The 15,623-nt window shown below is 42.1% G+C and overlaps 1 protein-coding gene across 5 annotated transcripts in view; it reads right to left on the reverse strand.

The window, feature by feature from the left end:
* Positions 1-512: 512 nt before the first annotated feature.
* Kif3a (kinesin family member 3A) overlaps positions 513-15,623 on the reverse strand; it is a 39,694-nt gene continuing 24,583 nt past the window's right edge. For 2 of the 5 annotated variants that reach the window (XM_041664611.1, XM_041664607.1), the window contains 9 exons: positions 14,317-14,325; positions 11,030-11,186; positions 10,469-10,649; positions 10,187-10,297; positions 9,265-9,390; positions 6,774-6,827; positions 6,433-6,501; positions 5,829-5,953; positions 513-3,761 (listed from right to left, as the gene is read on the reverse strand). In XM_041664611.1, the coding sequence (XP_041520545.1) occupies positions 3,713-3,761; positions 5,829-5,953; positions 6,433-6,501; positions 6,774-6,827; positions 9,265-9,390; positions 10,187-10,297; positions 10,469-10,649; positions 11,030-11,186; positions 14,317-14,325 (881 nt within the window). In that variant the 3' untranslated portion in view covers positions 513-3,712. The remainder of the gene's footprint in view (positions 3,762-5,828; positions 5,954-6,432; positions 6,502-6,773; positions 6,828-9,264; positions 9,391-10,186; positions 10,298-10,468; positions 10,650-11,029; positions 11,187-14,316; positions 14,326-15,623) is intronic. The other 3 variants (XM_041664612.1, XM_041664608.1, XM_041664609.1) reach the window with 2 other exon arrangements.

Here is a 15,623-nt window from a genome sequence, read left to right on the forward strand (position 1 = left end):
CTCAGACTCACTGGGGAAGTATGAGGGGAGATGGTGGCATCGGCACAGCCATGGAGAAGCTGGGACCCCAGTTGGGGGTGACATTCCCTGCACCTCCTTTCCAAGCTGGACTCCTGAAGATGGCCGCAGTCTGGCACAGAGGGGGGCTCTATAAAAGCTAGCAGAGAGAAGATTATCTGGGTAGAAAAGGGGGCCACCGAGGCAAGCAAGGGGGATGAATATGAGCAAAGCCTAGTGAAATGCATGTCTGAAAATGGCAAACAACACGCAGTCACTTTGTATGTTAACTTGGAATAAAAAAAAAGTTCTTTTAAAGTAATCATTAAGTCAAACCTTCTCAAGGCCCATGTTGAACTTCTTTAGCCTGTCTACCACACACATGGCAACTCATAACTGTAACTCCAGTTCAAGGGACCCAACACTGTCTGGTCAACACAGGCACACAGCACACACATGGTGCACACATGTGTAAGCAGACACAACAAAATAAAAATCTCTTAAAAGACAGTAGGCATTGGGAGGAATTTTATTTCTCATCTTATCATGCTGCATGTGCACACAACACTGATATATACAACTTAAACAAATACAATTTATACATAAAATACAACCCAAGTGTAGTTTTTGAATTAACACAGCCAACTTATTATACAGTTTGTGTCCTGGTTGGTAACAGCAATACAGCAATGCTGCTCAGGTTTTCACGAATTCTAATTAGTCAAAACTGCAGGGTCAGCTCAAAGGCACTAGGAAAAACTGTGTTTTCTAGTAGTTAAAAGAAAAAGAACAAAGAAGAAAACAATTCTATATATTAAGACATGGGGGAGAAGGGTTGGGGTGTAGTGGTGCATAAATGTAATCCCAGCAATTGTGAGGTGGAGGTAGAGGAGGATCAGGAGTTCAAGGCCAGCCTGAGCTACATAGAGGGTTTGTGGCCAGCCTAGGCTAATGGGAGTCTATCTCAGAATGAAAGGAGGGAGGAGAAACTGGGTGGACACGGTGTGTGCAAATGTAAACATTGCCCATCCGTAACTCACAGCTCTATAGGAAAGAGGGTGTTCCTTGTGTTACGCCTTAAAAGGGGGCAAGGAGGATGGGACACATTCTAAACCTAAGATGAAAACAGAAACGTTACAACTGTAATCATGACTTTAAAACCATGTCATAGATGAAGCAACACCTTCCCCTGCAAAACAACCTTGATATTCCAACTGCCAAAAACACAAACTAGAAAATCACCTTCTCCAGAATGTAAACATCTTGTGAGAGGATCCTGTTGTCAGGGAAACACTGGCTGCACAGCCTTCCCTCGGCTAAGCCTGAACATCACAACAGACAGAGTGGAGAGCCTGGCTGTCAGAGCCAACTTCCTACTAGGGTTCCTTTCAAGTAAATAAATATTACTTTTTAAATTAAGGGGAAAAGGATACTCATCAATACCCTATTTACAGGTCTGTCCCACTCATTTAAAATCTGTACATTTATTTTAAACATTAAGCAAGTTTGTTCTTCATTTTTATCCATTCAAGAAATCAGCACTAAAAATACAAACTCCTCCTTTGTGGACAAAGACACAGTAAGTGAGGAGCAGTCAGTGCTGCTGTGACAGAAGTGGGTGTCCTACTGTCTTCAAACGGACCTCCCAACCTGGCAAGACTCTAACACGGTTTTCAGAAAATGAACCATGTCCGCCTGGTCAGAACAAATGCTTTCATGAACACACTGTTTGGTGTTAGGACATCACCTGTAATCATAGCACCTGGAGGCTGAGGCAGAAGAATCCTGAGTCCCAGGCCAGCCCGGGTTAACACCGAGAGATCCTATCTCAAAACAAGAAACAAGCAAGCAAACAAAATTTCTAAGATGTTTAGAGAATTTTCTCAATATTTTCAGTTTTTATGGAGTTATTTTGTTATTGTTATAGGTTTTAACACACCTTAGAGAATCAACATCTCTAATGTTTTAGTTTAATTCACAGCAGATATTCCTTCCAGGCCAACTAAACTGTTACATGATAGAAGCACAGACTTTAAAATGAAAGCACATAGATTAATTTTCCTTACAGGTTAAATTAAGATTCTGTCATTACTAACAGTTAAATTTACACCATGAAGAAATTAGACATCACCAAGACGCTTGGCTCACATGAGCCTTTGAGACACACACTCTGCTCAGTGCGCCACAGTACCCAGGCCACTCACTACCTTGAGGACACTGCCACCGTGGCCACGGTCATATCTGCACACACTGCACATACAGGATACTCTCTTTCTGGAAGACTCCACATTTTCCATCACCTCACCAGGCTGCACCTCTACTCAGTCATTCACAGCCTACACACAGCTCTGTAATTATAAGCCATTATTTACCCAAACTTCTAAAATCATACTAACCTAGTTAATCCCAACTTGGGAAGTCTCAAAACCGTTGTAATCAAGAGCTTGGAGTGGTCGCACAATTTCAAACTTAGAAAGCATGATAGGTTTCCGAAGCATAAGAGCTCATAACCTTAAAAAAGTTTTATCGCCGGGCGGTGGTGGCGTACACCTTTAATCCCAGTACTTGGGAGGCAGAGGCAGGCGGATCTCTGTGAGTTCGAGACCAGCCTGGTCTACAAGAGCTAGTTCCAGGACAGGAACCAAAACCACAGAGAAACCCTGTCTCGAAAAACCAAAAAAAAAAAATAAGTTTTATAAGTAAACACCAAAAAAGCAAAAACATTTATTATAAAAATTTATTATAACTTATTTTACTATATATTGAATATAACTTTTTCGGAGAGGAATATGGCCTAAGTGGATTAACCAACAGAAGAAACTCAGAACAGTATTTTCTATGTATGTAAATGATATAAAGAATATTAAAAGGTATTCTTCTGGTTTAGCTTCATTTTCTGAAAAATGAGACTGGTTTCAATTTGTATACAGTCATTTCCATCAAAACTTAAAATGCAGCAATAGAATGTCTGTAAGCCGTATGTCCAGGGAAACCTTTAAAAACGTGTGTGAGCTAGGGTAGGTGGTCAGTGTTAGCTTTGGGAGGGAAACCAAGCCAGCAACAACAAGAAAGGCTAAAGTGAAAAAAAAAAAAAAAAGGCTAATGTGGGTGGAGTTAGGGTGAGAGAAACTGGTGGAGGGTGGCCAGATGAAGCACATGCTCAAACTGTACCTTTAAAATGCAAACTGCAAAGCTGTCAAATTATACAATTTCTACAGGAGATCCATAAAATCAGTCATCTCATACCTAAATGCAACGAACATCAGTATAAAGTCAGAATGCACTGAGACAGACCTGCAGGTATTAGGAGAAGTTACTGTTTAGATGAGCCCCCAGGCATTTGCACTGTGTGCAAACAAGACAGACTTTCTTCTACTCTGAGATTCTGCTTATCTAGATACACAATAGCTGAGTAAAAGCTAAGAGACACACATTCACATACAACCACAATGTTCTGTAAGAACTGCGCCCTTCCTTCCACAGAGCATTGCTGCATAGCGTGGCATCCCCAACAGTCATGACCTATGCACACTTATATGTTACAGAAACTTCAAAGTCTAAGAATTATTAGGAAAATTACTATTTCCAGACTCACTCCATAATTTACAGCTTACATTATATGAATTACACAGGTGTCCTCAGAGTCTTAATTAAGGATTTCTGTCCAGGCATGAGAATATCGCTCTTTTTTATTGTAACCTTAATTCTGTAACATTTACTGAAGTAAAGAATCAATTACGGTCTCAGGCTTTGCAGAACGCTTTCTGTTAAGAGAAGAAAAAAATGCAAGGTGAGTGCTCTTCCCTAACAGACTGCCAACACATCACGTGGCCGGAGTCCACAATGGACCAACACTGGCCATGCCTGACCACAGCAGTTTGATCAATACCCAGAGTAGATAAGGTTACCAAAAGCAAATACAAGAACAAATTGCCACAGTACAGTGATCCAGAGTGGTGAGGAGCTGAGCACAAGGTCAGGCAAGGTGCAGACAGGTGTCCACTAAGTTTATCAGGGATGTCCCTTGGTCATCTCCTCCGAGGCTAACAGTACAGAGAGCCTCAGAGAAGCAGGACTCCCAGTGTCTGAGCCTACAGCACTCTCATGTGCCTCCTCTGCTCCTGTCAGCACACTGACCTGCACGCCTCTCATAAAGCACTGCATGGGCCCTCACAGAGAACACAAGCACATCATCTAGCGCACATATCTGCTTCTTTCCCACGAAGACTAGTTTTTTATTCTGTTACAGAGTTGAGTCTGGATCACGTTGGCCCACAAATATTTTCTTTAACTTAAGCTAAACAAAAAGCATATTTTATAGTGGTGCACTATAGAAACTATATCTAATAGTTTATCAAATTATTTGTTTTAAGGTCTATACAATTTAAAAAATATAGCTGAACTTGAGAGACCTCATGAAAGCAATCTGGATTCTCTTTATAAAGACATTGGTCCAGTAATAATGGGGCCTCTGTTCCTACACTAACAAGGGACAGAACCACTCACCAGCTTGCTCAACTGCCCTTCTCTGCCTGGCTCATCACCATCTGCCACATCTGAAATGCATCTTCCTAACGACCACAGAGCTCAGAGGAGGATCTACTAACCCTCTAACAGGGAGGGACCACTCAAGAGCTGTTTTTCAGGACAGATTACTTTGTTCCCTGATATTACACGTGTGGGGTTGCAGAAATAGCATGACACTTAAGAGCACTGTTGTTCTTCCTTAGGACCCAAGTTCACACCCCAATACCCATACTGGTGGCTTATAACCAACTATTCCGGGAAATCTGACACCAGTGCACATATAAACATGCAGGCAAAACACTCACATAAAGATAAAATAAATACTTATATATTATAAAGATTCCATGTGAAGATTCGGCTAGCATATGAAAATCTTTAAATCACTTCATCTAAATGCTAAAAAAATGCAAAAATATTATTATACATCTTAGCATGTAGCTGTTTCTTTCTAGCCGTAGTTTAATGACTCCAACATTTTTAGTGTTATATTACATCTAAAAAACTATGTAACATAAAGACATAAAACCCATTAACGTCACCTTATATGTAAAGCAAAAGTCTCAGTGTAGGAGCACGAGGAGCACTGCCAGCCCAGGCTTCCCAGTGAGCTGACGAGACGAAGCACTAACTACACGACTCACAAGCGGTGCTAGGGAGAAACGCACGCTTCCCTGAGAAATCAACGTTCTTGAGGCAGTATCTCCGTCAGAAAACCACCCGGATGAATATAGTATTTGAGGAGCCTAACTAGGCAACTTAATTAGTGTCTTAGTAGGAGAATTAGTGTGAAAATTAAGACCCTAGACAAGACAGTAGGTGGTAGGTAAACTCTAGGAACGAACAAGGCAAGCTGAAACCAGCTCTGCTCCTCCCATGGGCAGAAGTCTGAAAGAATGCAGTTCTGTGTCTGTTTTGTTTGAGATAGGGTCTCATTTTGCAGTTTTGGCTGTTTTGAAATTTGAAATGTAGACAAGAGCTCTGCCTGCCTCTGCCTCTCAAGTCCTGAGATAAAAGGTGTGTGCCACTACAACGGTCCCAGAATGCAATTCTTTTTGTTTGTTTGTTTTGTTTGTTTTTTGAGATAGGATTTCTCTGTGTAACAGCTCTTGCTGTCCTGAAACTTTTGCTCTATAGACCAGAGTACAATTCTTTATCCATATTTTGCTTATCAAATTGTAATTGCATAAGAACATAACTTCAAACCACGCATCATGTTAACTAAAGTTTGGCTTCCTTGAGATATATCTAACCATAGTATCACAACACAGTCACTTTAGGACTTTAGGCCTTGGGGCTGTCCTCACCTTCTCCCAGTCTTTGGCCTTGCTTTCCCCTTGGAGGTCCGTGGCCTTTCTAGCTTCATCAAAGACTGACGCAGACTCTCCTCTGTATAGGCGAGGTACACGTGGGAAAGATCTACTTCAAAAGGCTACAAGAACGAACACACAAACACACACACATGAAGTTAAATCAGATTTGAGGAAGATTTAAAACACAAACTGACACTGGGCAAAAGACAACAAAATCAAATACCCTTTTGAAGAGAGTCTTCTATCCTACTCTGTAAATGCACTCTAAGTTGGAGAATTACGAGCCCAGACGTAAAGAAAAACTGTCTTCCTTTCTCTAAAACCAGCACTTTGGATGACCTGGGACTGAGGGAAGCAAGGCATCCTAGTCTCCCGCCACATCCCACAGCCCAGAGCAGTGAAGAGGGAACAGCAGAGAGTGACAACAGGCCAGGAGTGACTTTTGCTAAGTGCATGCCCAAGAGCAGACCTGTCCTAACAGCCCCACCCAAGAGCCTCTTCTCTTTTACCAAAGAACAGCTCAGCCCACACACTAGGAACAAGGCAGCAAGCGACTCCCATTCTAGTAAAGACAAACAAGTGTGTAAAGTGCTCTCACGTCTCTCTCCTTCTTGTCAGGCACTGGGGTTTGTTTCCTCATGTTATTTCCTGTGTAGGCCACACATTTCTCAAAAAAGGAAAAGAGGGAAGAGAAATGTCTAAATCAATACTGAGACCTGGGAAGGCCGCTGTAAGCCATCCTGACGGCTCACTAGCAAACATGATGTGAACCCTGGAGCAGAAAGGCTCCAATGTGCTGCCCAGCACCCAGAAGCACCAGGCCTAATGCACTGCCAAGAATGGTCCACCGAGTTCTGATATGATCCACCCAGCACCACCTTCCTCCACAGCAGCCCGCACCAGCTCCACGCCATAATTTCATGCAGGGTGAATACTCACCAGCTGCCATTCTCCTATGTCTTCATTCCAGTGGACATAGTTTTCAATCATTTCCTTTAGAAAGAGTCAAAGCCAACTTTTAGTCAACAGTTAGAACACTGAAAACTATGACCTGAACTGACAGTAGAAATGTGTGGCTCTCCTGTATCTGTCACTAATATTGCTCATGAGAATCCCTCTGACCTCCCCATGCCTTGAACTAAGCTCTTTTTAAGGGCACTTCTCTCTCTCTCCCTCCCTCCCTCTCATACATAAACACACACACACACACACACACACACACACACACACACACGCATGACGGGGGTAGGGACAAGTCATGGAAGTCATGGTCCTTATGTGGCGGTCAGAGAACAACTCTATGGAGTCAGTTCTCTCTTTACGTGGGTTCCAGGGGATCAGACTCAGGTCATAGGTTTACAGAATAAGCCTTTATTGCTGAACCATTTGACCCATTAGACCTACACTTCCATCAGTGTTAAGTGAAAAAAGCTGTTTCTAAACATGACATACTGCATCAAGCATTTAAAAATATACAGTCCTTGGGCTGAAGAGTTAGCTGAGTGGTTAAGACCAACTTTTCTGGCAGAGGAAATAGGTTCAGTTCCCAGCACTACACAGTGGCTCACAACAGTATGTAACTCTAATTCCAGGGGACCCGACACCTCTTCTGGTCACTGTGGGCACCAAGCATGTGCATGGTACGTACATACATACATACACACACATACAAGGAAAACATCCATATGCATAAAATAAAAATAAATTTAAAGACACACACTTCTTAAGAACACATGTGGACACTATTCAACTACATAAAAAAAAAAAAAAGAAGCAAAAGTTGAATCCTGGCAATCAGGAGGACGGGCAAGCTGGGCTGGAAGAGGCCAAGGGTAGAAAGGCTGGGAAAGGACTCAGCTAGAAACAGGTCACAGTCTAGCTTTCAGCTAACTTGGGTTATCAGTCACAACATGGAACTGGGACATCCAGGAGTGTACCAGAAACCCAGCACAGACTCAGGGAAACTGAGGTCTGAAGGGAAATTTTCAGAAAAATTTCTCACAGCTTTTCTGAGATTGACAACATTGTGAATCTACTAGAAGGTGGGATGGAGAGATGGCTCCAGGGCCGAGTGCTCACTGCACTTGCACACACCTGTGGCGAATCCCAGCATCCACACTCAGCAGTTTGAGGGGACCCAATACTCTAGCCTAGACTCTGTGCACAAACTCACATTCCCATATACTTAAAGAAAAAGATAAGATTTTAAATTATGCTAGTGATTAACAGCTACCCCGTTTGAAAACGACTAGTGCTGACGGCTGACTGTACAACCAAGTCAGTGTCTTCAGTGTTACTGAACTGTAAAGATGACTATAATGAGCATTTTCATGTTCTATTTTTATACACACACAGAGGACAGCAGCATATTCTGATTTTTTATTTAAGAAAGTAGTTATGCATATACTCCATGTACATGAGTGTTTTGTCTGCATGTGTGTCTGTGCACCACACATCTGCCTGATGCCTGTGAGGACAAAAGAGGGTGTTGGATCCCCAGGGCTGGAATTACAGATGGCTACGAGTTGCCATGTGGGGGTTAGATCTGGATCTCTGAAAGAGCAGGCAGTGCTCTTAACCACTGCCACCTCTCCAGTTCCATCTCTACTTTCTAATAAAATATGTCAATAAATCAACAGGACCTTCACCTAGATTTCATGCATTTACATGAACCAAGATTCTTCCTTTCAGTGGACTGACACATTCTTATTTAGATATTTAGATACTCACAAAGAGAATTGCATTTTAAAGAAAACTAACACCTTTTGTGCTGGCTCGTCTTATGTCAACTTGACACAAGCCAGAGTTATCTGAAAAGAGAGAACCTCAGTTGAAAAACGACTCCATATGATCCAGCTGTAACGCATTTTCTTTGAGACAGGGTTTCACTGTGTAGCCCTGGTTGTCTTCTCAAACTCACTCACACAGACCTGCCTGCCTTTGCCTCCTGAGTGTTGGGATTAAAGATGTGTCCCACCACTGCCTGGCAGGTATTTTTCTTAATTAGTGATTGATGGGAAAGGGTCCAGCCCATTGTGAGTGGTGCTATACGTTGTTTGGTGGGCATGGATTCTATAAGAAAACAAGTTGAACAAGCCAGTAAGCAGCACTCTTCCATGGCCTCTGCATTAGCTCCTGCCTCTAGGTTCCTGGTGTGTTTGAGTTCCTGTCCTGCCTTCCCTCAGTGATGAACTTAATGTGGAAGTGTAAGTTGAATAAATCCTTTTGTCCCCAAGTGGCTTCTGTTATACTGTTTTAGTACAGCAATAGTAACCCTAAGTCACTTTTATATGATGGCGTTAGTTCAAGAAAGCTTTACAGAGGACAGCTGCAAAGTAAACATGTAACATCTTAATTAGTTACACGGGCTTATTCTTTATTCTTTAGCCCTTGCCAATGACCCAATGTCTAAATCAGACTCTCCCCTCACCTGGTAATCCTGAGGTATGAAGTTATCAATAATGAGCATCTGAAGCCGAAGCTCACGGCTGAGCTGCCGAATGTTCTCCAGGAGGCCTTCAATTTCTCTCTGATGCTCTTGCTGGAGATCAGCCATCTACCAGAGAACCCATGACAGTATAAAGCAAACAAGATTTTAAGCAATAAGTCAGGCGGCGGTGGCACATACCTTCAATTGCAGCACTTGGGAGGCAGAGGCAGGTGGATCTCTGTGAGTTTGAGGCCAGCCTGGACTACAGAGTGAGTTCCAGGACAGGCTCCAAAGCTAAAGAGAAACCCCTGTCTCAAACAAACAAACAAACAAACAAACAAAACAAGATTTTAATCACAAATACTGCACCTAGCCCAGGACAGGGGTCTATAAGGCCTGGTGAGAACTGGCCAGTTCGTGCACAGACCGACACTGTCACTGGCTAGGCTGTGTCACTTAGAGCCGTGGCAGGACAACACTGCAAACACACAGAAAGGAGTGTTTTAGTGCTTTACAACTGTAACCACACAAAGCTAGGTTGTGGGGGCGGTGGTGGCAGCAGGCAGTAGTCACACTTTTAATCCCAGCACTCAGGTGGCAGAGGCAGGCAGATTTGAGTTCAAGGCCAGCCTGCTATATAGAAAAATTCTGTCTTAAAAAACAAAAACAAGCCGGGCGATGGTGGCGCACGCCTTTAATCCCAGCACTCGGGAGGCAGAGGCAGGTGGATCTCTGTGAGTTCGAGACCAGCCTGGTCTACAGAGCTAGTTCCAGGACAAGCTCCAAAGCCACAGAGAAACCCTGTCTCGAAAAAAGCAAAAAAAAAAAAAAAAAAAAAAACAAAAACAAAAACAAAACAAAAAACCCATAAGCTCACATTAAGATTCTCAACTGCATTGTGGGCAGTTTCTAAGACACGAACCTCTGACTTTGCGGCCATCAGCATGGTCCAGACTTTCTTTAATTTCTTGGTCTTTCCCTGCGCCTCCTCTTGCAGACTGGTATATTTTTCCTCAATGTCCAAGCGTTCTTGCTATGATAAGAACAGGTTAAGTTCAGAAAGTTTCAAGTCACAAATTCAATGCAACAAATGATCTAGATGTTTCCTAACTACTGTCTTCAAGTCTGCTTCCACCCTATTTCTGGAAGTTTCCCTCTGGAAAGGGCAGGCATGCCTCACACACCATACTCAACATGGCGTCACCTCTTTCTCCTCGAGTTCTTTCCGAAGTTGCTCAGCTCTCTTCCTCCTCTCCTCCAGCTCCATATTGGACTCCTCAAGAAGCTTCTCTTGCTCCTCAGCTTTGGCCAACAAGTCCACACCACCAACAATGACCTTCTTCTCCAAAGCAGAGAGTTTTTCCAGCAAAGACTGGTGCTCTTGTCTATAAGGAAGAGGAGAGCACTCTAAATTCCTGTCTGCCGCTCTAATCTCACTCCCCCATTGAAGGAGAACTGAAGATGCACTTAGAAAAACTCAGTCATGTGATTTATCTCTCCAAATCACACCACTACATGGCATTAATTCATCAGCTAAGGTATCATTCACATGGGCCAATATTTTCTCCTACAGAGATTAAATGATCAGAAAGACCCAAGCTTTAAAAATATCACACACGGTGGACCCTCTACCCTAAAACAGCGATCTTGGAGACAAAGATCAAGCTTTAGATTATTTTTTAATTGCTTGACTTTCCTGATGCACAGTCCTATGAAGAACACAGAAACTGCAGCCACGAGCCTGTCTGGACCCCACCACACTCACTGGGCTTTCAGAAGGTCCTTCTCCCGTCTCTCCAGTTCAGCTCTAGCCTTGTTTCTTTCTTCTTCTTCCATGTCAAGTTTTGTTTCCAATGCTTTTCTCTCCTCATCAATTTTCGCTTGCATTTCCACCATCTTATCTGGGGAAACTTTCTTTTTACCTATTTGAGTCATGTAATTGCAGCAGTCACTAAAAGCAGTCAATGTTTCAGACATAAGAATTAGCTTAGTATAGCACTGTCTATACCCAGTCAGCAAATGTTAAACTTCCGTTTCTACTTCGTGGTTCCTAGACTTTTTAAATTCATTAATAAATTCAAACTGTTGTCCAACTGTATAATGATATGTAAGGGGAAAACAAAAAAAAAGGAGAGAAACAAAGTAGATGAGCAGAAAAATAGGGAAAGAAAGTAATAGGAACGCCAAATAAAAAAGCAAAGCTTGTGGGTCCCCAAATGGCAGAGAGGCTAAAAGGGAAAATGATTCTTCAATCATTTTCACAGCCATTATGTAAGTTACTCATTTACAGCAGGTGTTTTACACTGATAAGCTGCACTGGTAAATCACATATGAGCCTCCAAAGTAACTTACTATGTCAACCTAGACCATCAAAGTCCCTAACTCTGATCAAATATGCTAAGAAACAACAGTCAGTAGAAGCAAAACCAACTAATAAGATGGAATGCAGCTTCCAGCTGACTGCAATGCTCAAGCATGCGTAGGTGAATGCAGCTTCCAGCTGACTGCAATGCCCAAGCATGCGTAGGTGTATGGACGCAGCCTGCTCACACAAAGTTCATCCGTGAACCTCAACGCCATCAAGTTAGATGAAAAAAATCAGAAAGAGAAAACAAACACTAGCTTATTAAAACGGTTCTGAAACTGAGCCAATGACAGTTCATTTCTGGCTGATGCAAGTTCTTAGAAACGCGCTCCCTCGGAACAACAAGCATTTCACAGAACTGTCAGACCTGAGGCTCTGCTGAGAGTCTGCCATTCTCAACTTCCTTCCCGAGGGACGAGGATGGAGGATTACAGATTAACGTCTCCACCCCAAACCCAGCTCCTCCTGCTAAGAAGGAAAAGGGACTGAAAAACAATCATGATTGCACCACAGATCTGAGTATATTCTTGTAGGAATCATGAAAGGCAGGGTCATGCACAGGCTTTTTCAACTCAACACAAAATCTCATTAGGAACTCAAGGGTTTAATGGCATCCTTCCTTTTACAGAACCAAAGTCTAAAGCAAAATCTAGGCACAAAACCAAAGAGGAACTAAGAGCTGTGATCCAGGCAGTTGGTGTGGTGTGATTCACTGCACTCCGTGTCAGCGGTGGGCCTCAGTCTACTGGCACAGCCACCTGCCTTTAATGTTCTAAATTACGCTATAGAAGAAAATTTTTCATAAATAAGTTAACTTCTATTCCCAATTGAATTACTTGAAAAGATTTTTTTATCCATAAAAATTTGAGGAGAAAAGTCTAAGTTGAGGTTTTCAGGAAGTATATGCAACAATAAAACATGTATGTAACTTCCACCTCAGGATTACAAATGTTTAGAGAAAAATTGCAAATACATTAAAACCAAAATAGTGTGTGTAGAAGGCATGGGTACTAAAGGCACAGACAGGTCAATAAATGAATTTTGGACTTTTAGTGTTTTGTTTTGCTAATGTTATAAAGAGTTCCAAGCCGGGCGATGGTGGCGCACGCCTTTAATCCCAGCACTCGGGAGGCAGAGGCAGGCGGATCTCTGTGAGTTCGAGACCAGCCTGGTCTACAAGAGCTAGTTCCAGGACAGGCTCCAAAACCACAGAGAAACCCTGTCTTGAAAAACCAAAAAAAAAAAAAAAAAAAAAAAAAAAAAAAAAGAGTTCCAAAAACCCATCAGGAGGGAGTAATACAAAAGGGTTGCCCATAAAAATATATAAACACTGTCTCTTGATGAACTGATTGCCTTACATAGTAATCCCTTCAAACCCATGTTTTAGAATCAGGTGTCTCACTGTGCACGAGGGTTTTACAAAGACACTCTCTACACATCTAGGGTCAGTTCAAAAGTCCACACATTCAAGTCCCATGTGGCTCTAGGCAGAAACACCGTGACAAGCCATGGTATTATTTTTCAAATAACACTTTAAGTTAAATGTGACTGCGTAAAAAGTAAAAATTTGGTGACCCATAGTTACTTGTACATAGACCTTTAAGGCATACCTTGATGCCTTAATCCTGAGCCTGTGCTCCCCTGTGTACAAGTCTTAGCCTCCACTGGGAAGGAGCTGCAGGAGCCTGAAGTGGTCTGTGCCCCTGTGCAGCCACTGAGCACGTCCATCCCTCCAATGGGATAAGAGACTACATGTGCTTCTAAAGACATTTTTAAAAGGAGATGGGGGCGTAGCTCAGTCCTTGGCCACCAGGTGCAAAGCCCTGGGTTCCTTCCCAGGACAATACATACATACACAGTCTCCTCAACCAAATCAACTTAAAAAAACAAAACAATCTCAGAAACTTTTCTAGTTCCCCATGATAAAACTTTGCACAAAAATTTTAAGTAAATAAATCTAAAAAGGCAGCTGGTGACACAGACTTTTAACCCAGCATTTGGGAGACAGAAGCAGAAGGATCTCTGTGCGTTCAAGGCCAGCCTGGTCTACAAATTGAGTTCCAGGACAGCCAGGGCTGTTACTCATAGAAACCCTGTCTAAGGACAAAAAAAAGAAAGAAATCGGCCGGGCGGTGGTGGCGCACGCCTTTAATCCCAGCACTCGGGAGGCAGAGGCAGGCGGATCTCTGTGAGTTCGAGACCAGCCTGGTCTACAAGAGCTAGTTCCAGGACAGGCTCCAAAACCACAGAGAAACCCTGTCTCGAAAAACCAAAAAAAAAAAAAAAAAAAAAAAAAAAAAAGAAAGAAATCTAAAAAGGCATTCTGATGTCAAAGGGAGGTAGTGAGCCTTTTCCTTCCCCTTTGCCAGGTGCTACCTGAGTGAAGGTGACCTGGCAGGTGGGTGTAAGGGTAGCACTAATGTACCGGCATCACAAGCACCCATGGTGTGGACTCTTGGCCTGAATGTCAAATCAATTATAAGTGTATTTTCAAAAATTGGTTTAGTAGATCATTAAGGATTTAGGGGGAAAGTTTTTTAAAATAGTTAAAATGGAATTTTAAAAAAAAAGACAGATACTTACCTTGTAAAAATTATTAAATTAAAAAAAAATGTGAAGAACTTAAATAAAAGGTCTTGAGAGAATGAGTAGCTGCACCACGTGGAGTGCGAGCCAATCACACCAACCTGCTTGGTCTTGCAAAGAAGCGGTAAGCGAGTCGCAGACAGGAAGCATGTGCACAGAGATGAGGAGGGAAGAAAGGAAAACATTATTTCCTTTGTAAAACAGAGAAAACGTGTAACAGCATTCACTTGGCATGAGCAAAGACATGAATCAAATAATCAAAACTGAAATAGAGTCCACAGAAAAAGAAAGCATGTTCCATAAGAAGACACCACGAATGCTAGACGCAATCAATCCCCTCTGCGGTTCCCACACAATCCCAGGTGCCCACAGTGCCCCTGCAAGTGGACCAGCTCAGTGCATATGCTGATGGATTACAGACATGGAATTGGGAACCTACTGAGACCTGCAAAAATATCTAAAAGGGCAAAAACAAAAATGAAGTCAATTTTTAAAATTCGCAAGTTGAAAGCAACAAAGCTCTCACTGTCCATCTCCCAAATTTCCCAATTCAATGTTTCTCCTATAAAGACACATTACAGGTGTTCCCCATTTTAAGAAAATCCACCAGGTAGACCTGAAGTAACTACACAGATAAACTATTTTGCACAAGTTTATACTGGTCGTGAGATTAACAACAGGGTTAATGAATTTTAAAGGCAGTAAGTTCACAATATTTTATTTCCTAACTTTATTTTTAAGCAGCTCTCTCTAAATACGTAAAATGAAGTGCACCTGTATAGTAGCAAACTTACATTCAGCCTACGTGTTGATTGTTCTGGGTGATTAAATAATGACTAGATAAATAAATGACAGCTGATGATTCAAGCAAGGGACATTGAATGGCCATTCATATTTAATGGGAGGGTAATACACACAAGTTACACACAGCAACCACATGCTGGGACGATAATCTCTCCACCTCCCCAACGCATCCATGTTATGACAACAAAGTTAAATGCTAGGTATGAAAACAGCAATTAAAGCTTCTTGAATTGGAAAAAAAAAGTCTTGAATTGAATAAGGTACAACTCATTTTGTAACTTACTTTCATATAACTACTCTCTAAGAATGGTAAGTGTTAGAACAGAAAACTAAATTACAATGCTTCCTCTCATATATTTTCTCTCATTTCACAGGTTATAATACAAAACTGTGCTTCTATGTGGTGTCTGAGCAATGCCATGTATTTTATAAACTATCCGGTGAGGTCAGCTGTTCTGGTAATTTGCTTCAACAGTGTCAACAGACACAGTGTCTTGAGCTTCCTGAGATTTTCCCTAGTAAAGCTAAAAGCAATGGCCTTTGCCATTAGTCTGGAAAAGGTAAGGACACAGATAATGCTTTAAGAGACAGCAAGCTGCAAGGT

Source organism: Microtus oregoni, unplaced genomic scaffold (assembly GCF_018167655.1).
Source record: "Microtus oregoni isolate MIOR12 unplaced genomic scaffold, Mior012 000015F_ref0000493, whole genome shotgun sequence".
Lineage (NCBI taxonomy): Eukaryota > Metazoa > Chordata > Mammalia > Rodentia > Cricetidae > Microtus > Microtus oregoni.